Source organism: Camellia sinensis, chromosome 4 (genome assembly GCF_055761805.1).
Source record: "Camellia sinensis isolate YWXY chromosome 4, ASM5576180v1, whole genome shotgun sequence".
Lineage (NCBI taxonomy): Eukaryota > Viridiplantae > Streptophyta > Magnoliopsida > Ericales > Theaceae > Camellia > Camellia sinensis.
In genome coordinates, this window is record NC_138964.1 from 19670840 (window position 1) to 19691076 (window position 20237).

General features: G+C 35.5%; 1 protein-coding gene across 2 annotated transcripts; it reads right to left on the minus strand.

Moving 5' to 3' along the window:
• Positions 1–12954: 12954 nt before the first annotated feature.
• Positions 12955–18365, minus strand: LOC145824512 (uncharacterized). 2 transcript variants are annotated; one of them, XM_082924394.1, is made up of 7 exons: positions 17739–18365; positions 15387–15478; positions 15152–15255; positions 14375–14602; positions 14188–14282; positions 13871–14023; positions 12955–13204 (listed from the first exon to the last, which is right to left on the minus strand). In XM_082924394.1, the coding sequence occupies exons 1-4, from the start codon at positions 17766–17768 to the stop codon at positions 14583–14585; spliced, it is 246 nt and encodes an 81-aa protein (XP_082780520.1). In that variant the 5' UTR covers positions 17769–18365; the 3' UTR covers positions 12955–13204; positions 13871–14023; positions 14188–14282; positions 14375–14582. The 2 variants fall into 2 exon arrangements, with proteins under 2 accessions (XP_082780520.1, XP_082780519.1); XM_082924393.1 differs by having other exon boundaries at positions 12958–13204; positions 14375–14508; positions 17739–17989.
• Positions 18366–20237: the final 1872 nt, after the last annotated feature.

Sequence of the window (20237 nt, forward strand, 5' to 3'; positions counted from 1 at the left end):
TTAAAGCCTCAAATAATGAAGCGGAATATAAAGCACTGATCGAGGGATTGAAGTTGGCAGCAGTAATGGAAGTCGGCGAGGTGGTGGTCTTCTGTGACTCCCAGTTTATTGTGAACCAAGCAACATGCGAGTATGCAGCCCGAGATGAAAGAATGATAGCCTATGTCAAGGAAGTTGTTAGACTACTAGCCTTGTTTCAGGACTACCTTAGCCGAGATGACAACAGCCATGCCGATGCCTTGGCTAACCTGGCTAGTGCAATGAAATCAGGGATGACAAGGACAATAATGGTTTACTATTTGTCAGGCCCGAGTGTGCAACCACTGATCACAGAGTACGAAGCAATGTGTATGGAGATGGGACCAAGTTAGATGGATGCAATAGTAATATTCCTTACAGATGGGAGATGATCGTAAAAAAGCACACAAGACTAGACTGAAGTCGGCTAGGTTTAGTCTAACAGCAGAAGGACATCTTTACAGAAGGTCTTTTACCGGTCTCCTTTTGAGATGTGTGCATCCTTCACAAGTAGAAGACTTCTTGTATGAAATACATGAAGGAGTATGTGGAAGCCACGCTGAATGAAGATCACTTGCTCATAGGGCCATTACTTAGGGGTACTGGTAGCCCTACATGCAGAAAGATGCTGAAGCTTATGTCAGAAAGTGTGAGAAGTGTCAGAGGTTCACACCTTTGATACATCAACCAGCAGCAGATTTAAACCCAGTGTCCAGCCCTTGGCCATTTTCCCAGTGGAGTATGGATCTTGTTGGACAACTACCCCAAGCAACTGGACAAAGGAAGTTCCTGCTGGTAGCAACTGACTATTTCACAAAGTGGGTAGAAGTTGAACCCCTCGCGAAGATTCGGGACATTGATGTAAGGAACTTCAAATGGAAGAACATTATCACCAGGTTTGGGATCCCAAGGGTAATAATAACAGACAATGGTACACAATTTGACAGTGAGCTAATCAAAAGCTTTTGTGCAAAGTACAATATCAAGAATTATTACTCCACTCCAAGTTTCCCTCAGAGTAATGGTCAGACAAAAGCATCCAACAAGACTATCTTGGATGGGATCAAGAAGAGGCTAGAAGCAGCTAAGGATGGGTAGAAAAATTGCCCAATGTACTCTGGGCATATCGGAGTACGCTGAGAAGATCAACTGGGGAATCCCCATTTGCCATAGTTTATGACATAAAAGCAGTTGTCCCACTAGAAGTCGGCATCCCTGGGATCAGAACCCAGGGAGTAGAGAATGTGACTAACAAGACATTCCTGGCCCAAGATCTGGACCTACTGGAAGAAAGAAGGAAGAAAGCTGCAATTCGGCTAGGGGCATACCATCAGCAACTTGCTATGGCTTACAATAAGAAGGTCAACTCAAGCGAGTTTCAAGTTGGGGACCTCGTCCTAAGAAAGGCCGTCGGTAACAAGAAAGATCCTAGAGAGGGAAAGCTGGGCCCAAATTGGGAGGGGCCTTATAGAATCATTTCGACCGCCGGCTATGGGGCATATCAGCTTGAAGACAGTGAAGGCAAGGAGTTGCCAAAACCCTGAAACACTTGTAACTTAAAGTTTTTCTATCATTAGACTTTTTTGTTTTTCTAAATTTATGTCATGATTTTCTTAGCCGAGGTAGTAATAAAAAAAATTTAGCCGGATTTTTTAAGAATTTGAAAGTTTGTGTGATTGGACTGACCAGTCCTTTGGCGATGTTTCTGATTGAAACATGACGAATAACTTAGACTTATTATATGGCGGAGTTGAATTATACTTGCATATAATAGAGTTGAACTAAGTTGGCGATGTTTCTGATTGAAACATGACAAATAACTTAAACTTATTATATGTCAGAGTTGAATTATACTTGCATATAATAAAGTTGAACTACGTTGGCGATGTTTCTAATTGAAACATGACGAATAACTTAGACTCATTATATGGCAGAGATGAAATTAGACTTGCATATAATGGAGTTGAACTAAGTTGGTTTAGCATAGCCTTACTATGTCGGTAGAATTAAGCTTAGAATGAAACTAAGTGCATTTCAGTTAGATTAACAAAGAACCAAGGTTGAGAACCTCAACTAGCCTTTGTTTGAATCTGACTTCGGCAAAAACTATACGTACTTAATATGGACATAAGTCAAACTCAAGTTCACATTAGGGGGCAAGGAGCTGGAGAATAATAAGTAGAAGTTTAAAGTGCTTAGGAGTTGGAATTTTTTAGAGAAATTTATAAGCTAGAGTTAGCTAAACATTTGTTGAAATTTTCAGAAGAATTTACAAGTTGAAGTTAAGCCGAGGTAATATTGCAAGAAGTATATACGTAGTTGCCAAGATGACCAGGTTGCTAAACTTGGGAAGTATAAAATACAAAAGTCTTGATAAGTGAGAGTGAAGTGGCAAGTTTAAAACAACACTTGTGAAAATATTTTTACAATGTTTTCAAGTGTTAAGCCAAGGCCGAGATAAACAATTAGAAGTTATGTTTGAGGTATTTTACTCTTAAGAGGTTATACAGATAAAGGTATACTTTGAAGATATGCAAAATTATTCTAAGTATGAAGTGGAAAACATACATAAGAGAAAAGAAGACATTCAACACTTAAAAGAAATAAGGAGGCTTGCATTCAAAAGACAACTTGTTCGGAGTGCAAAAAGGGCACATCGGCCAAAGTAAAGCTAACATTGTTCAAAAGCAAAAAGTATAAAGTACAGAAATAAAAGCTTCTAGTTAAACTACTCGACGTCAATGGCTGGCTGTGTTTCGGCCTCAGAAGACAATTGGGAGATCTTCTCGGCAGTCTTCTCAGCCTCGAGCTCGGTGTCAATTTCTTGGAGAGTTTGATTGAGGCTCTTCTCGGCGATATGCACCTCGGACATAGTCTTCTTGGGGGAGGCACTTTTTGAGACCTCGTCCTTCTAATCCTAAGTCAAGTCCAAAACTTGATCATTCAGAGTTGGGGACTTAGCCCTAGCAGCACCAACTCCACCAGACTTATCGGCTTCGACATCCTCATCTGTCTCAGCCTCGTCCTCGAACTAGCTTGGAGAAGGGCGGAGTGGTAAAACAAGTCGGCTGACATCGTACAGTAGCGAATCTTCAGGGACCGCCAACTCCTTCAAGGCAGTCATCCAACGAGCAGTGTAACCCTTGTTGCATGCCTGTTTCACTTGCCTTTTGTACTCGTCACGTACATCAACCGCCCCCTCAGCGTAGGCCTTTTCATCGACCACCTTGATTTCGGCCTCCTTCGTAGACAGTTTCATTTGAGGCTCGGCTTGGGCTTCAGCCTCCTTCTCTTTGGCCTCTTTTGCCTCGACCTTGGTGACCTCAGCTACATTTTCTGTAGTCTCAGCACGGTCCTCGGCATTTTTAAGGGCTAGCTCAGTAACCTTGGCTTGGTCTAGAAGGCCTCAAATACAGGGCATCGGCCGTGTTCAAAGAGGACAGTAGCTTGGCGGCCTCCTTGGTTTTTTGGGTCAGTTCCTTCTTAAACTCAATGGTCTTGACGGCAAGGGAGTGACCCTGTTGGATAGCCTGGAACATTGCAAAGGAAGTTAGTTAAGTATGAAAACCAGAGCTAAAAGTTAAATAAGAAATTACAAGACTTACCAAGATGCAATGCTGCATTATCATCGCATAGTTCTCATACTTTGAGAGCTCGGCCATTCGATTGATGTCGGCTAGGAGAAGAATGACAATAGAAATAGCGGCTCTAACTTCCAAGCTGTCAAGGGCACTATCCCCGGCAAGAAGAGGACGGCCTCCGACATTGATAGTCGGGGTCCAAGGAGCGTCGGCGCGAAAGCCAGAAGGCTCAGAAGAATCACTGGACCTCGGCTTTTTTGGTTGGGGCTGGTCGGATGCCTCGGCTTTGGCAGGCCTTTTGTCGACCGACTTCTTTACTTCGGCCAATTTCGAGATGGGTATTATGTCCTTTGATTCCACCTCAGTGGCGCTGGGCTTGGGCTTGGCCCTTTTAACCCTCTTTGCCTTAGGTTTTGGCAAGGCTTGGGAAGGACTGGAGGAGTGGACTGACACCACCCCCAGGATGTCGACTAAAAGGTCGTCCAAAATGATCTTTGCACAGCCTATCTTCGGCGGTGGCGGCAACAGTAACCTTGGTACCGAAGCGGATTGCTGGTAGTGCAGTTGGTGGGTTTGTCAGATCATAAGCCGACGCCTCAGAGGATTGGCGTTTTCGGCTACGAGTTCTGCCTGCAGGAGCAAAGAGTGGAGCTTGGCGTCAATGTTGGCGTTGGCGTTGGCGTTGTCATTGGGCAGGAGGAATCAGTTGTGGAGCAAATGTTGATGGCTGCTCCGCTGGATCAAAAGTTAAGGCTTGGTCAGGTTATGGTGATGAAGTGGCAGGGGAAGTTGTTGCTGAAGGTGGAGACTTGCTCTTCGTGAGGACGTCGGACAGAGCTAATTTGTAGGTTGGAAAGTAGTTGAGCAACAGAGGGGCTTTGTGCTGGTCAACTGGCAAGCCTAACAACTTCTTAAAGTCCTTGCTAGAGTAGAAGGTTTTGCGGAAGTCTTTTGATGGCTGAGGAAGAGCTGCAAACACAAAAATCAGACATTAGAACATGTAAAGGAAATAAAGTAATAAAGACTTAAAAGCATGTAAAATGACACTTGGTTCTTACCATTACCCTCTTTAAACACTGTTCGGCTCAAAGGATGGAGGTGGAGGTCGTCATCAGGTGAGAACTCCCTGTTGCCCGAGATGATGAAATAATCATCTCCAGCACCTTTGTTGGAGTCTGGGAGGTCAGTTATAAGTTTGTACTCAGTGGATCTCGGCTTGAGGTAATAGACATAGCCTTTTTCGGATTTCAGGCCACACATGGTATAACAGTATTGGATATCAGCTAGTGTTATCCTAGCGTTTTCTTGGCTAGCTAGAGTGATGATACCATTAATGACTCTATAGGAGTTAATGGCCAGTTGCATCGGGTTGAGCTTCTAGTAATGAATGACTTGTCGGAAAATGATATTTAGAGGAATAAGTCCACACTCTATGAAAGCCACTACGGGAAAAGGCATAGAGTCACCATCAAGCATGATGGAGTCCTCCTCCCCTGCCAGTCTAAAGTGAACATCGGCTGGCATGGAGAACTCTTTCCTAAAGTACTCTAGCTTGAAAGGGGTGTCAACTCTCCACCTGAACATCCCCATTATTTCAGCCAAAGTGGGTCCAATTTCAGGTTTTTTGGTAAGAGGTTTGGAAAATGGCTAATTATCTCGGCTAAACCCTAGAGAACACTGGAGTAAAAGTTTCTAAGAATCTAAGGGGGTTTTGGCTCGATTTTCTTAAAGAACAGAGTTCTAGATCAAATCCCAAACCTAAATCTATGCAGATATAGGAATCAAAAGGCGAGAATCTAGAAATAAAGCAAGGAAAACATAAAAGAACAATGATTCAGACTCAAGAAAACAAATAGAAATTCAAGAACATTGAATAAAGTGTGTGTAGACATGCAGAAGCCAAGGACAGTGGCAAATTACAAAAACATCAAGCATATGAGCAGTTCATGTGTGCATGTGTAGACCCAGAAAAAGATTGGACAAACACAAAATCGCAAACAAGCATGCTCAACACACGAATGATGACGAAGATTCAAGAACACGAATGGATTCACAATGGCAACAAATAACACAATAAAATTTTGAAATTGAAGACTAAAAAAAGGGAAAACAGCGACTCACTGAAGAAGAATGACGCCGGTATGAGGTACGCCGGAGTCAGAAGATGACAGTAAATGGAGCAGGTCAGTGAATGCTTCGTCGAATGAGGTGATCGGAGCAAGTTGCAGAGCTTGAAAACTTGAAGCAATGACAGTTTTTTTGGAGAGAGAAAGCTTGAGCAAAATCGGAGATATGAAGTGAAAAGACAAAAAGAGAGAGTATTTTTGTTAAAACACGAAAAGGTGGCAAAATCACAATGAATGTGCCTTAGACGACATGTCTGTCAGGCGGCGTACGCAGAAGTGACACGACCTGATAGCGCGTGTCAGGTACGAATCAATGAGAAAAGAACGCGTGGCGAAAACGGTTGAGAAAACCATGCGTGACAGCTCATGCGTAGATAGAACTCTTAAAGTTCTTGATTTAATGGAGCAAGAACCTCAGTTAGAGGGACGATCGGTAGAGGGACGATCGGTTAAGGGACTTGAAGCACTCGGTTCTCAGTTCTTGGTTATTGATAAAGTAGACTGCAGAGTTTTGGTCATGTGAAGCTGACGTATGATGATTTTGGTCATGAAAGATGGAGTAAGTCTTAGCCAACATGCTATATGGACAAATGATATAGGTTCCATCACCTCAGGATGCCGAGGTAATAGAACCTAGGGGGCAGTTGTGGGGACATATTTTGTGAATGACAACACGTGGCCAAGGTGACACCGAAGTATCAGTCGAGGTGCTACGTGTCTTGGTCATGTTGCCGAGGTGATCTCGGCAAAACCGAGGTTATCTGCGGAGATACCGAAATCCGAGATGAGCGGATAGGGGACAAGAGTCCTAGAATGGGGGAGGACCTCAGTCTGGATAAAGATAAGGCTCTTAGGGAGTTTATCTCTATCTGGTTGGGAGTCCAGGATGAGCATTGAGCCAGAGTCAATTGAAGCTAGGCTTCTACAGAGATCAGGTTAGCACTAGCTATAAAAGTGAAGCACCCTCGTGGGTCCAAGGTACGCTGTGAGTATTCTGGCCAGTGAGTTAAGCACTGTTTATTATCTTTGAGAGATAACTAAGTACTGACTTGATCGTCGGAGTGCCCCCGGGTGGACAAACCATCGTCGGAGTCTTATCTTTCTGTGACAGGTTGTTCGGGCGAGATCTATTCTGCTGGTACTCTCCACCTGAGTTCCTGTTTAGCAGTGTGGTCAGAAATCAGCACACACAGATTGCTAGAATTTTATATTTTAGCAAGTTATCGTTGCTTTAAATCAAGAAAGCAACATCTCGAAAGACGCCATTATATTTTCATTTAACAAAACTGAAGTGAACAAATATTAAAATTTCTGCATGTCTTTTTTTTTAGATTATGAAGAAAATTTTCATTGCAAAATTGATAAAAAATCAAATCAATCCGGTATGATGGTATCACAAAATCTAAAAATAATAACAATAACCGATAAAATTTCTACATGTCATTTTAAAAATAAGCAATTCATTCATGTGGATTGGAATTAAAGTGTTAAGTATGAAAAATACAAATATATATATATTTATACCTCTTCCACTGTAATACTGTCTGTCACAAGTGTTGGTGCATTTTAACATAAAATTAATTAATTGTTTAGACCTTTCAAATGGAAATATGGGGAGTTCTACATGGACTAGAGAAAAGAAGTTGAATATGTTTCTATCCTTCTGTGTGGATTTGGATTTTTTCAAATTCGTCATCTCAATTTGAGACAGTATATAGGTTTAATAGGCCTATTTTGGGGCTGATGTCAGTGATCTAAACTATTTACTTTTTAATACTTGGTGACTATAATAGTCATATAAAAAATTTGGACAAATAACACCGATGGTCTCTATATTTTGCCCCTTATATTATTTTGGTCTCTACACTTTCGATTGACACAATCTTGGCCCTTAATTTTAAATTTTGTGTCAATTTTGTCCAATTAATAATGTTGTTAGTGTTTTTGACTGAAAACAATCATTAAATTAGTTAAAGTTAACTCTCCAAGATTAGTTCTAAAATGAGTCTACCAAATTCAAACGCTCTCTAAAATTAGATGGCCAACTTGAAAGAATCAAATTCTCTTGTATTTAAGTTTCGGTATAACTTCTAGGAAATGGATCAAAACTACAGGTGCACGAAAGAAACAAGCGGAGGAAGTAGGAGGATTTAGTTCAAATAATTTCATTTATTTAACAGAATTTACCATAGCCTATTACTCTCGCATTACTCTTGTTTCACAATCTTGCAGGGGCTAAATTAAAAGTTAGTGATTATATAGCACCTTGATCTGGATTCTGGTCATATCTCAACACTTATAAGTTGTATAAAATATTTAAAATGTAAAATCTTGGATATTTTATTTGTTAGTAGTAAAAAAAGTAATACAAAAGTAGAGATTATTTATCAACAAGAGGTTGTATTTATTGTCCATAAGAATAGATTGCATCTATTTGAGTACGCGATCTAATTAATTAATTAATTCTAGTGTCATCTAAATGCACATGAAACAACCAACGTTATGCAATTTGCAAGTAATAAACTAAGTAGAATTATGCTCTTCAAATGATCAATAATAGCAACAGTTATGACAAAACATCCAATCATCAAAATAAAATAAAAATACATATTTTATTCTTTGAACATCCAAACCAAATTTAATACTCCTATTTGAAAATATTCAATATCAACAGTCTTCCTCTCTCTCCAGCAGGGACAGAGTTACATAGGATCCAAGGGAGCACGTGCCCCCTATTTTTTTGAAAATTAGATTTTTATCTCTAATTAGAAGAAAAAAAATCATTTAACTCTCTTTTAATTTTTAAAATATTTATATCCCATCTTTCTTTTTAATAAATTCCTTATAATTTATCATTATAAATGTTTAGTTTTGTCAAAATATTCTCATATAATTATTTTTGTCTCTTTCATTTCTCTCTTATTTTTCTCCACATCTATCTTCTTCTTCTTCTTCTTCTTCTTCTTCTTTTCTATTTTTTTTTTTTTGTATTTTAAATTATAATTATTATCATATTTAGTAACTAAAATAACAAATAAAACAAACATCGATTAATTAAAATATATTTAAAGCATATAATTTTGAGATCACGTTTGCCTTTGATCATTCAATTTTCTAATTGATAATGCTAAGAATTAATGGTGCCCCTCCAGTGTCATAACCACAACCACTGCCACTCCAATAATATATATATATATATATATATACTAGTGGGTGGCACATAGAATGTGTGTGTAATTTAAATAAGTAAGAATAAAAACAAATAATAAAGAAATTAATATTGTGATATGTATGTTATCTAAATGATAAGAGTGTTCTTAATGAAACCCAAAGTCTTGCGTTTAAATCTTGCTCACGCATTTGAATAATATTTTGAGTTATGCTAGAAATCTCAAATATTCTACTAAATATTCTACCAAACCTCTTACATGGGTGTGAGACCCACAGACACATGGATTTGTGTGAGTCCTAACTCATGTGAGAGGTTTGCTAGAGTATTTGGTAGAATACTTGGAATACATAACATTGCTCTAATTTTTTTTATTTTAGGATAGAAAAATTTGTCACGTAGCAGAAGGAGAAGCCACCACACTATTAGACACTAAGTCATATGCTTACATATATAATAGTATAAATAGATAGATGTGTATATATTTACATATGCAAATTTTGCATACATAAAACATATATAGGGTAAATTATACTAATCTTGATATTTGAAAAAAAAATAGAAAGCTCTACGATTTTTCTATAATTATAATTATATTGATTTTTCTTTTAACATAGTTAAATGGACCAAAACTAACACGACTTTGTGGGAAAATATAAAATTAAAAAAAAAAAAAACCAACAACAACAACAACAACCACGTAAAATATATATTTCATATAAAAGAGATAACAATATTATTTTTTTCATTTATATTACTAATAAATTATTGATAAAAATGATTAAGTGTTATGTGAATTAAAAAAATTTAAAAAAATATTAATATAATTATGTCAAAACTATAAGACTTATTGTATTTTTTTAATTTCAAAGATCAATATAATTTACCTAAATATATATGTAGTATGGTCTCGTTTGGAAAGTTAGCTATTTTAGTAGACTATTTTAATTTTTGATTATTTTAAAAAACTAAAATTTTTGTTTTTGGAAATAGGGTTAGATTTTTTTATGATTGATTGTGATATTTGTGAGAGAAAAAGTAAAATAATTATGAATTTAACGTGACATTTATCTTATTTACTATTTTAATATATTTTTTCTTTTTATAAATTTTAACTCAAAAAATCCAAAAATCCACTTGTCAGCCTATGTATATCATAAGATTGGTTAACAAAAATGTTTGAATTTACTACTTTCTGGAATTTAACTAGACCGGTGTCTTCTGCCGCTGGCTCCAGTTGACTACATAACGTGCTGCACACGAACATTAGTCAAAGGTGAACAAGGCCCTTCAATGATACTCTCAAGAATACACCCAACGCATTGTCAAATTTTCTTTTTTTCTTTTTTTTTAAAGATTGGGAAGAAAATTTTATTACAAAATTGATAAAAGATTCAATCAATTCGGCACAAAATATCACAAGATAATTTAAAAAATAAAAAATTAAAAAAAATAATAATTTCTATAAAATAAAGAATCTAATACTCCATAAAGAGAAGAAAATACTACCTAATCCATTTGATTTCATCATAGGGATCAGGCCATACTTAAAAAGTATAGTCTTAGGTGTTTTTTTTTATGGATTGTCATTTCAAGCATGGCTACTGTTGTTGGACTTCTTATGTCCGGATATGGATCAAATAACAAACTTTGACACAAGAAAAATTATTACATCAACAACTTAAAATTTAACATTTAGATTTAAGTTGCTACCAAACTCATTCAAAACTTCACAGCTCTCCAACCTTTAACATGGGATTTGAAAACACTCCCTTCATTGGTGTAAACATTGAAATTGAGGTAGTCACCTAATCTGAAACATACGTGTTACTTAGCGTCAGCATTCGGACTATGAGAAAATATGAAGTTAGATATTATAGTTATAAGTTCGAAAGTGGAAAAGGTAAGACGGTGACCAAATTAACTAATAAGGCGAACATCTAATCTAAGTTAAAGATCATATTTGAAGGTGTAACACCCCGAATAATACCTTTTACGGAAATTATACGAAAATCTATTTTGTAATACATTAACTTAAATTAGTTAAATTGACACTTAAAAAATCATATTTACTTTTATATTGTATGTGCTAAAATATAATTTAATTTTAAATTAGGGGTTATTGTGTTTTATCAAAAGATGATAATGTCATTCTAAAGAATTTTTGGGCTAAAATGAAAATAGGAAAAAAGTTATGGAAATCATGTTTTCATGAATTGAAAGAAACGAGTGTCATATGGTATATAGGGCCATATGGCACTGCTGGAAATGAGGGTTTTAGCGGCTATAGGTTCACAAAATGCCATCAAAACCTTTTGTGACATTTTATACCAAACGCCGTTGCTATAATTTTGTGATGCTTTAGAAACGTCGCTATATTACTATAGGCGGCGTTTTCTAAACGCTGCTAAAAATTCTATTATGACATCACCATATTATTTAGCGACGTTTTTAAAATGTCATTGTATCTCTTTTTTAAAAAATCTAACCGTTGTATGATATTTAGCGACGTTTTTTAAAACGCCGTGATAGCCTCTTTTTTTCTTTTTTTTTAAATAAAAAATTTGTACTAATTTTATGTGATTGAACTAAAAAAAAACTGAAAAATAATACTAATATTAAATAATAACTCTCATTCAAATAACAAATTCAACATTAGTTCACTTTTCCATTCAATTTAATATCCAATCACCCATTAATCACAAAATAACATTATTCACAAATCATGTTTTAACAGACATTAACAAAAAAAAAGTGTTGAGCTATAATGATTGATCCAACTATACACGAGATGGCAAAATTACTACCAAGAAAATTATCCCCAACTCAAGATATCACCAAAGTAAGAGACTATTTCACTTTACTAGATTGTATTTTAAAAATCTATTCCCGCCTATAACATAAATTTCAAGCTTGGATGAGTTAAATTCAAATTGATGAGAGAGTTCACTGTTAGTCTTCATTGGTCTACATACCTGCATCAGAACATAAACTACAATCAGATTCACCAAAATAAACATAAATTGAAGAATTTGTAAACTTAGTTTTCTTAATCACTTGATTGCATTTATTTCTTTTTAATTGTTTAATTTTTTTGGTAGGCGTAGCTAAAGTTTTGCTCCTGACACAAATTTATGATTTAAGTTACAACTTTACTCCTTCAATTGTATTTAAACAAAAACTAGGGCTAAAATTTTTTTCCCGTCCAGAATTGGTCTTAACAAAAGGCTCTATTTAAGGGATTTATTACAGTTCTTTATTTATTATTTTTCCAAAAAAGACTAAAGCCCATCAATATAAACTTTAAGGCTATTGTTGGCAACTGTAATTGAGCTCTATATTCCCTTTCTTAATTGGAATCCCAATTTTGTGCATTAACAAACAAACGTTCATATGCCAGAATCCTCTCCTTAAAGAGGAGCTACAAAAATTTTGTTGAGTGTTATAGAAATTAGGCTATCAAATCCCAAGAATTTTAACAACAGCAAATTATTTTCACAAGACTTTTATGTAATTACTCCTCTTTTTGAAGTTAAGACTTTCTATAAGAATTTGCTGTAATAACTCCGAAGGAAGTTAAGTCTTATGTAATAAAAGTCTTGTTAAATTCTCCCTAATTTCAAAGACTTCTATGTAATAACTCATAAGAATTTAACAATGTGTATAGGAGTAGGGAAAGAATACATATATATATATATATATATATAAACGTCAAAAACATTGGCTGGAAAAATTGTAGAAAAAAGATAATGATAAAATCTATTATGTCCAATTTATTCCTTTTATGCATGGGAAAATGGAGGGAATAACCAATGATTCACCAAAAATAAAAACTAAAAGATAAAACTTAGCAGAAATGTCTAGGACAATAAACTGAAACATCTGATCCACAACTCTTGAGGACAAAACTACATAAGCAAGTCTTGCACGTATAATGAGAAACTAATTAAGTTTTGTTTTTGCCAATCAAAAAAAAAAAAAAAAAAAAAAAAATTAGGCATTATAATTATGATATGGTTTTAGCATTATAACTGACATGGAAAAAGATATACTAGAGGTCATCACAAAAGGCCATAAATACAATAGAGCAAGGACAAAGAGAAGATATCAAAGACAACAAATGACATACCAGGCTAATAATGATGCTACAGTAGTGAGCAAGAATTGGCGCTACCTTGTTACCGGCTAAAGCTTGATTTTCATGAAATCCATCCAAATCCACAAACCAAACAACTCCAAATTTGTCAGCAAAACAAACAAATAGACCATCATTGCTTATGGCAACTGCACTCACTCTCTTCTCTGATGACCTGTTACACTCGATTTGAAAAGGAAGAATATTAAGAAATGTCCGGCACAAATGAGGGAACTTAATGCTAAAACTTATACAATGCAACAAGTAGGTAACAAATGCAGGCAGGTGGGTTCTAGCATGTAACAATATCACTTAGATACATTCAATCCCACCAGTAAAGATAGTTTTTGCCAAACATTCATATATGTGCAAAAACTCTTAGGAAGCTGTACCCTCCTCAGTAATGTTCTCATGAGAGAGAATGAATGCCAAACATTATTGTTAGAAAGTGCATCATTACATTTATGTGCATTTGATAATATTCTGAAATAATAAATGTGGACTATGATATATAAAACAATGACTACTGGATGACACTGTTATGTACAGCTTTCAATTACTGGCTTTGAGTTTCATTCAGAAAGTAGTATTCAGCATTTTACTGTTTGTTGAAGTTAAGCAAAGCAAAGGGGTCATTATTCTGTTCATTGATGAATTGCACACTCTAATTGATGAGTTGCACACTCTGGGATCAGAATATAACAGGGAATTTCTGCTTAATCTTCCATTTATCAGTCAAAGTTCTTACCCGAAAAAAAAAAAATCAAAAGCAAAAAAATACAGAAATGAAAATTAAATTCACATAAAAGAGAAAGATTTAGTAGAAGTTATGAAGATAAACCTCATCTTGACAATTATCAATAATCTTTTTGATCCTCAAGACCTCTCCAAAAATCTGACTATCTTCTTCAATATCATCAGTCAATGCCTCAGCTTCTCCATAGATGTAATTGCTCACTTGGTTGATATTGAATTATCATAGGCTTCTCCATAGCTGTAATAGGTTCAAAATTAACCCAGAAATCAGAATGCTAATATGCTTCTGCTTCTATATATTTATTGTTCTTAAGAGTAGATCATTTCTGTTAACCATGTAAAAGATACAATAGATTTTTAATTATCTGGCATGCTCCTGCTTCTTTTGTTAATGTGTCTCACCTTGGTATCCACTATAAATTAGAATGCTGATTCTTAGGAAAGGAAGCTGGAACACCAAAACTTCACCAATATCCTCATTTCACCTCTTCCAAAACCTGGTGTAGTTTATATGCATTATGTGATGCATCAGAATTTTGAAAAAAACATAGGTATACATGCATATATATATATATATATAAATCATCACCTCAGTTTCTCGTTAGTGAACGTGAGTAATCAACTTCAGAGATGCCTCAGAAGATCAGCTTCGGGTCTTGTAGATCCAAATCTTTTGATTGGAGATCAAGTCCATCATCTCATTCGAATCAATCTCGCGTAAATCTGAATCATGGATAAGATTTCAGCAACTACAAAGGACAGAGTATGTCTAATCATGGTGGATTCGGCAGTGTTGTTTAGGTCACTGGTGTCAGTTCTGAACCAAGATGGAAATGCATAGGGAGTAAACATGCATTGTGGTTTGTGAATTATTGGGTGAATGATACAAGTAAAAACAACACAGAGAAATATAAAACAAGTGTGGGGACTGGGGAGTACTTAAGCAGAAGGAAAAAATGCAATCACCTTGCATTGAAGAGGCCCCAAAACATATGATAGCAATGAATTAACAAAAGATAACACCCTGGATAAAGTTGAATGAATTTCTGCAAGTTGTGTGATGGAACTAAAAAATACATATACAGGTGGCCTTATATAGGTGATTTGAATGTACATTTGCTTCATTGAAATTTGTGAAGATCATGTTCTGTTTGTTGCTACATTTTTGTGGCAACTTTAAGAAAATTAAATCTGATGCCTTGACACAATTTTCTAGTTTGAACACGATGAAGAATAATTGTGCATGGAAATTGGTATTTAATTTAATAATACAAACATTCTATAAACAAAAAGTCAAACACCAATAAATGAGTCATGATCTGCAAGTACATAAGCAACTTTCAACGAGAAGATAAAGCATAAGTACCTGTTAGATAATCCGCAGATATATGATATGGTAAGTGCAAAAGCTCTGCACCCCCAGTTTGATATTTCAAAACAGACATCGTCCCATACTCGTCTCCAATATACCTGTGTTATTGCAACAGCAGAAAACGAATTATAGAATGCACCAAACCCTTACTTCCATAGGCTGATCGTGTTAAGATCTAACAATTTTTTCGTCATCAGTGCATGAAGTGGGAGGAATTTGTCATCAGTACATGAAGTGGGAGGCATAGATTACAGAGAAAGCAGTTATATTGTATTCCCATTGTAAACTACCAGCAATACACCTACTCTCCAGATTCCAAACCTGCAAGAGAGAGAAAGAGAGGGAGAGAGAGAGAGGGGGGGAGAGGGAGAGAAATTATTTAACAGAGAATATATGCTTTTATTATCAATATAAATGGTACAAAAGCCATTAAGGCAACACAACTCTCTAGAAACATACACATACATATGGATGTATGATATATCTGTCCAGTAATCCCACCTAAAAGATGTCATATGTTTTTTTCTCTCTTTTTTAATTCCTTCAAGGATCATCAACACGTCCAATTATGGTTGAATTGCGATATGACAATGTAAGAAAAAAAAATGGAAGTTTTAATCAAAAATGATTAATATAGCTTATAAGTCGGTGTTTGATCCAGCTTCTGCTAGCATTAAAAAATGAATAGAAAAGGAAGGGCCGGTGGAATGAAAACCAACTTTGAAAACACTCCAGTCCCTTGGATTTAATAACTGATAGACTAATGGCACATATTCAAAAACTGAATTCCAAAGCATAGAGCTCCTAGCAAGTCCTCAACTGAGATCCAGCAGAAGCACTAGTCATTAGGCTAGTTTTTTTGGAGGGTGATCCAAACAGTCAACAAAAGCCTCCTCTGCATCCTGGGATATTCTAACTTTAGTTTTAGATACTATCTTGTCTCTCCACCAGCTCCAGCAAAGCTAACCAACAATTCATTATGGTCCCTATTCCTTCCCAAGTGGAAAAAAGAACACTGCCATTTTTTTTCCTAAATCCTCTCAAGGAGAAACATAAAGCACCAAAGGGGAAAGGATTAGAAGGCAATAACATAATCAATAACAAAGAGTTCATTGATAATCACGCTTCCGTTTAACCGTTCATCAATGGATTCAGGTATGTCATTTTGTCTTGATTTCTTGATAATACACATGGTAAATGATCCAAAGTGTAAGGTTTATGTTCTGAAAGTTCCAACTCTCATAAGTGGATAGAAGACATGAATGAAGAATATAAGGCACTGCAAGACCACTTAAGTTATATTGTGACAATAAGTCTGCAGTTTTATATTCCAATAACAACAGGAGCTCGACAAAATCAAAGCATATTGATATCAAGTTCCTAGTTGTAAAAGAAAGAGTGCAGAGTGGACAGATTTCCATAGAGCACATTGGGACAAACTCCATGATAGCGGATCCACTTACGAAGGGACTACCACCCAAGGTCTTTCATGAGCACACTGCTCAGATGGGTGTTGTTCTATTTGAGAACATTCTGGTTTAGTGGGAGTTTGTATGTATATTACTGCTTTATGTCAGCCTTGAGTTTTATCTATGTAATTAGATTAATTTCTGTAAAAATGAAATATTCAGTTTATTACGCTCTGTTACGTATTGTGAAGTATTGATCTCAATAAAGTTAAGTAGGACCAGTTGGAAATAGGCATGTATGGATCACATCACATGTAATTTCCATACTACGCATCCATGATTGATCTATGTCATTTAGCTGTATTAGTATACGTGACCATTGGTGGGTCGAGTTACGATTGATGTAACGAAGACCGCTTTGATCCTATATTAATATAGTTAATGGACAAGATTGTTTGGATACCCTCAAGTTATGATAACAAATTTCTGAGCTCACTAAAGTTAAGCACATTTTTCAGGATACATATGTGGTCCAGTGGGAGATTGTTAGATAATGTCTCAATGGGACCACATAATTAAATGTGGTGTTATCATTTATAAGAAGCCTACAATTTAAGTGATTCAATTTAGTTAATAGGCTTAAGGGTATATGTGTTATGGACCTAATGTGTAGATACTAGTTGTATAATTTCTATTTCTATGAGGGGCAGAAATAGAAATTAAAACATATTGGTTAAAGTTGGTTTTCATTCCTTTTGAACTTCCACAACCTTTCAGTTTTGAAAACCAATAAATAGAAATTAAAACCAATAATGGTTAAAGTTGGTTTTCATTCCTTTTGAACTTCCACAACCTTTCAGTTTTGAAAACCAATTACAACCTTTAAAAGGTTATGGTCCCTATTCCTTCCCAAGTGGAAATAAGAACACTGCCATTTTTTTCCTAAATCCTCTCAAGGAGAAACATAAGGCACCAAAGGGGAAAGGATTAGAAGGCAATAACATAATCAATAACAAAGTGTAAGGTTTATGTTCTGAAATTTATGTTAACAATAGATATACAAACATCAACGTAGGAAGTTTATCCAATACAGTATTCATAAGATTAGGAGAATTTACAAAAAATCAGAACTATATTATATACAATGAAGATTGAAATGTATGCATAATTACCTGGAAGCTACCATCACCAATAAAAAGCATCAGATGAAAACAAAAGGCTCAAGTGTGTTCCTTTCAGGATTGTGAATGGCAATGGGTGGATTTCAAAAACTTGGAAGAAATGGAGAGGATGAAGAAATCAGAACCTGACTTTTTTTACCTACCCATAATTTTTAGAATAGGGCATTAGTATAATTTTTATAGATGAGAAAGGGTCAATACATATAGGTTGATAAATGAGGGATATGACAGGATCATTTCAAATCAAATATCAAAACCATTCATAGAATAACACAGGATTGATTTCACCTTAAGAGAGAGAGAGAGAGTGTGGAGTTCACTGATCTAAATCGCTGAGATGAACTTCGATTTCAATTTCGAGAGAGAACTTCGAAATCGCTCTGATGAATCACCGATCTGAATCGCTGAGATCGATCTGAACCTCTGAATCACCAAGCTGAATCACCGATCTGAATCGCTGAGATGACCTTCGATTTCGATTTCGAGATATGAATCACTGAGACCGATCTGAATCGCTGAGATCTGAATCACGATCTGAATTGAACTTCGATTTCGAGATATGAATCACTGAGACCAATCTGAATCGTTGAGATCTGAATCACGATCTAAATCAAAATCGAGGTGATATGAACTCGGATCTAAATCGAAATCGAAGTGATATGAACTCAGATTTGAATCGTAATATGAAATTGAAGTGATATGAACTCAGAATTTTAAAATTTTGAGATATGAACTTCGATTTCGAGATCTGAATTGCTGAGATGAACTTCGAAATCGCTCTGATGAATCACTTCGATTTCGAGAGAGAAATTCGATTTCTGAGGATCCCATTGATAAGCAACTGAATCTCTGTGATAATCAGGGTTTAGACAGCAAACAAAGAGAGAGAGAGAAAGAGAGAGAGAGAGAGATTATTTGCGAGTGCATCGGTTCAATTTGGGAGTTGAGATTCTCAAATTGAAAAAGGAAGCCCGTGAGACAACACGCATTTGAAGGCGTTAACAAACGCCTCCTATTCATAAAACGGCGCCGTTTCAATTAAAGAAAAACAAGACGTTTATAAAACGCCATTAAATATTAGAAACAGTGACGTTTAAAAAAAAGGTGTTAAAAAAACGCCACTTAAACCCATATTTCCTGTAGTGTGGCATGCAACCTGTTTGGTAACCAAGGTTTTGGAGTAAATTGATCTCCTATAAATCGGAGATATATTATGAAGAAATTGAGAAAAAAAACAAGCAAGCAACGAGAGAAATGCGGGAGTTGAAAGTTAGGGATATAATTTTGAGGTGAATTTTATTATGGAAAATGTTTGGTAGCTCAAAATTTTGTGGCTCAAATGGCTCAAATATGTCAAAACAACGTTGTTTTACACTCAAAATCTGTCAAAACGATGTCGTTTTGAGTGATTTGAGCCACAAAATTTTGAGCTACCTAGCATTGTTGTTTTATTATATTTTGAGTTCTCATAAATTATTTTATATAAATTATATTTTGCAATTTGTATTAGTCTTTAAAATATATTATTAGTTAAATGAACCCTATTTGTTTAGAAAGGAAATCCATGGATATAATTGTTTTCTAATGGTGTTTTTGAACAATTATTTGTACATAATCATTGACCCTGTTATAGTCTCATGCCTTTGGGGGGATTTTAATATTCATTGGCCTTCTGACGATCCCATGCCTTGGGGGACTTTAATAGCTATTGGCCTTCTGAATTGTCATTTATGTGACCCTCTGTTCTGTTCTGTTGTCATTTTAAGTGACTATTTGTATGTCATGAATCCATTGGCTCACTGTTCTATTTTGTTGTTACTTTTGTGACCCTTTAAAGGTGCTATGCCTAGGGACTCAAATATCTGGCCCTCTAAAGGCCCCATGTCTAGGGGACCTAAATATCTATTAACCCTCTGTTTTGTTCTGTAAAGTGGTTATGATTATTTTGCATGTATGGTTTCTATATTATATATTTGAAATAAACCATTTTCTGTTTAGCCTAAATATTATCCATGGTGATTTATATACCCTTATGCTCTCAGTATAATGTTTCTCACTCTGTCATGCATTTATAGTTGTTAACCACTTTCAGGTGACGTGTTAGGACCAGTGCGTGGGGCATGCACAAGACACTTGTAGTCATAATCTAACTCTGGCAATGTAATTAAATAGAAGCTCCAATGTATATATTTTTATTATAATTAAATTAAGTGTTGGGGTACCCTTTTATTTTACTCCGTTACACTATTAATTTGTCACGATTTCAGTTTTTGTCTTGTAGCGACATCGAACCTCCGGGTACCGCGTTTGGGTCGTGACAAAAGTGGTATCAAAGCAGTGGTTTATTTATTTTTATTTTTTAAAGTTTTTTATTTATTTATTTTTTATTTTTTTATTTTTTTTGAAAAAAAATATTGGAGCATTGAACACATGCACAATTAAGTAGGGTAGGGAGTGTTTTGTAGGGATTTACCTTGTGTAAAAATTTTC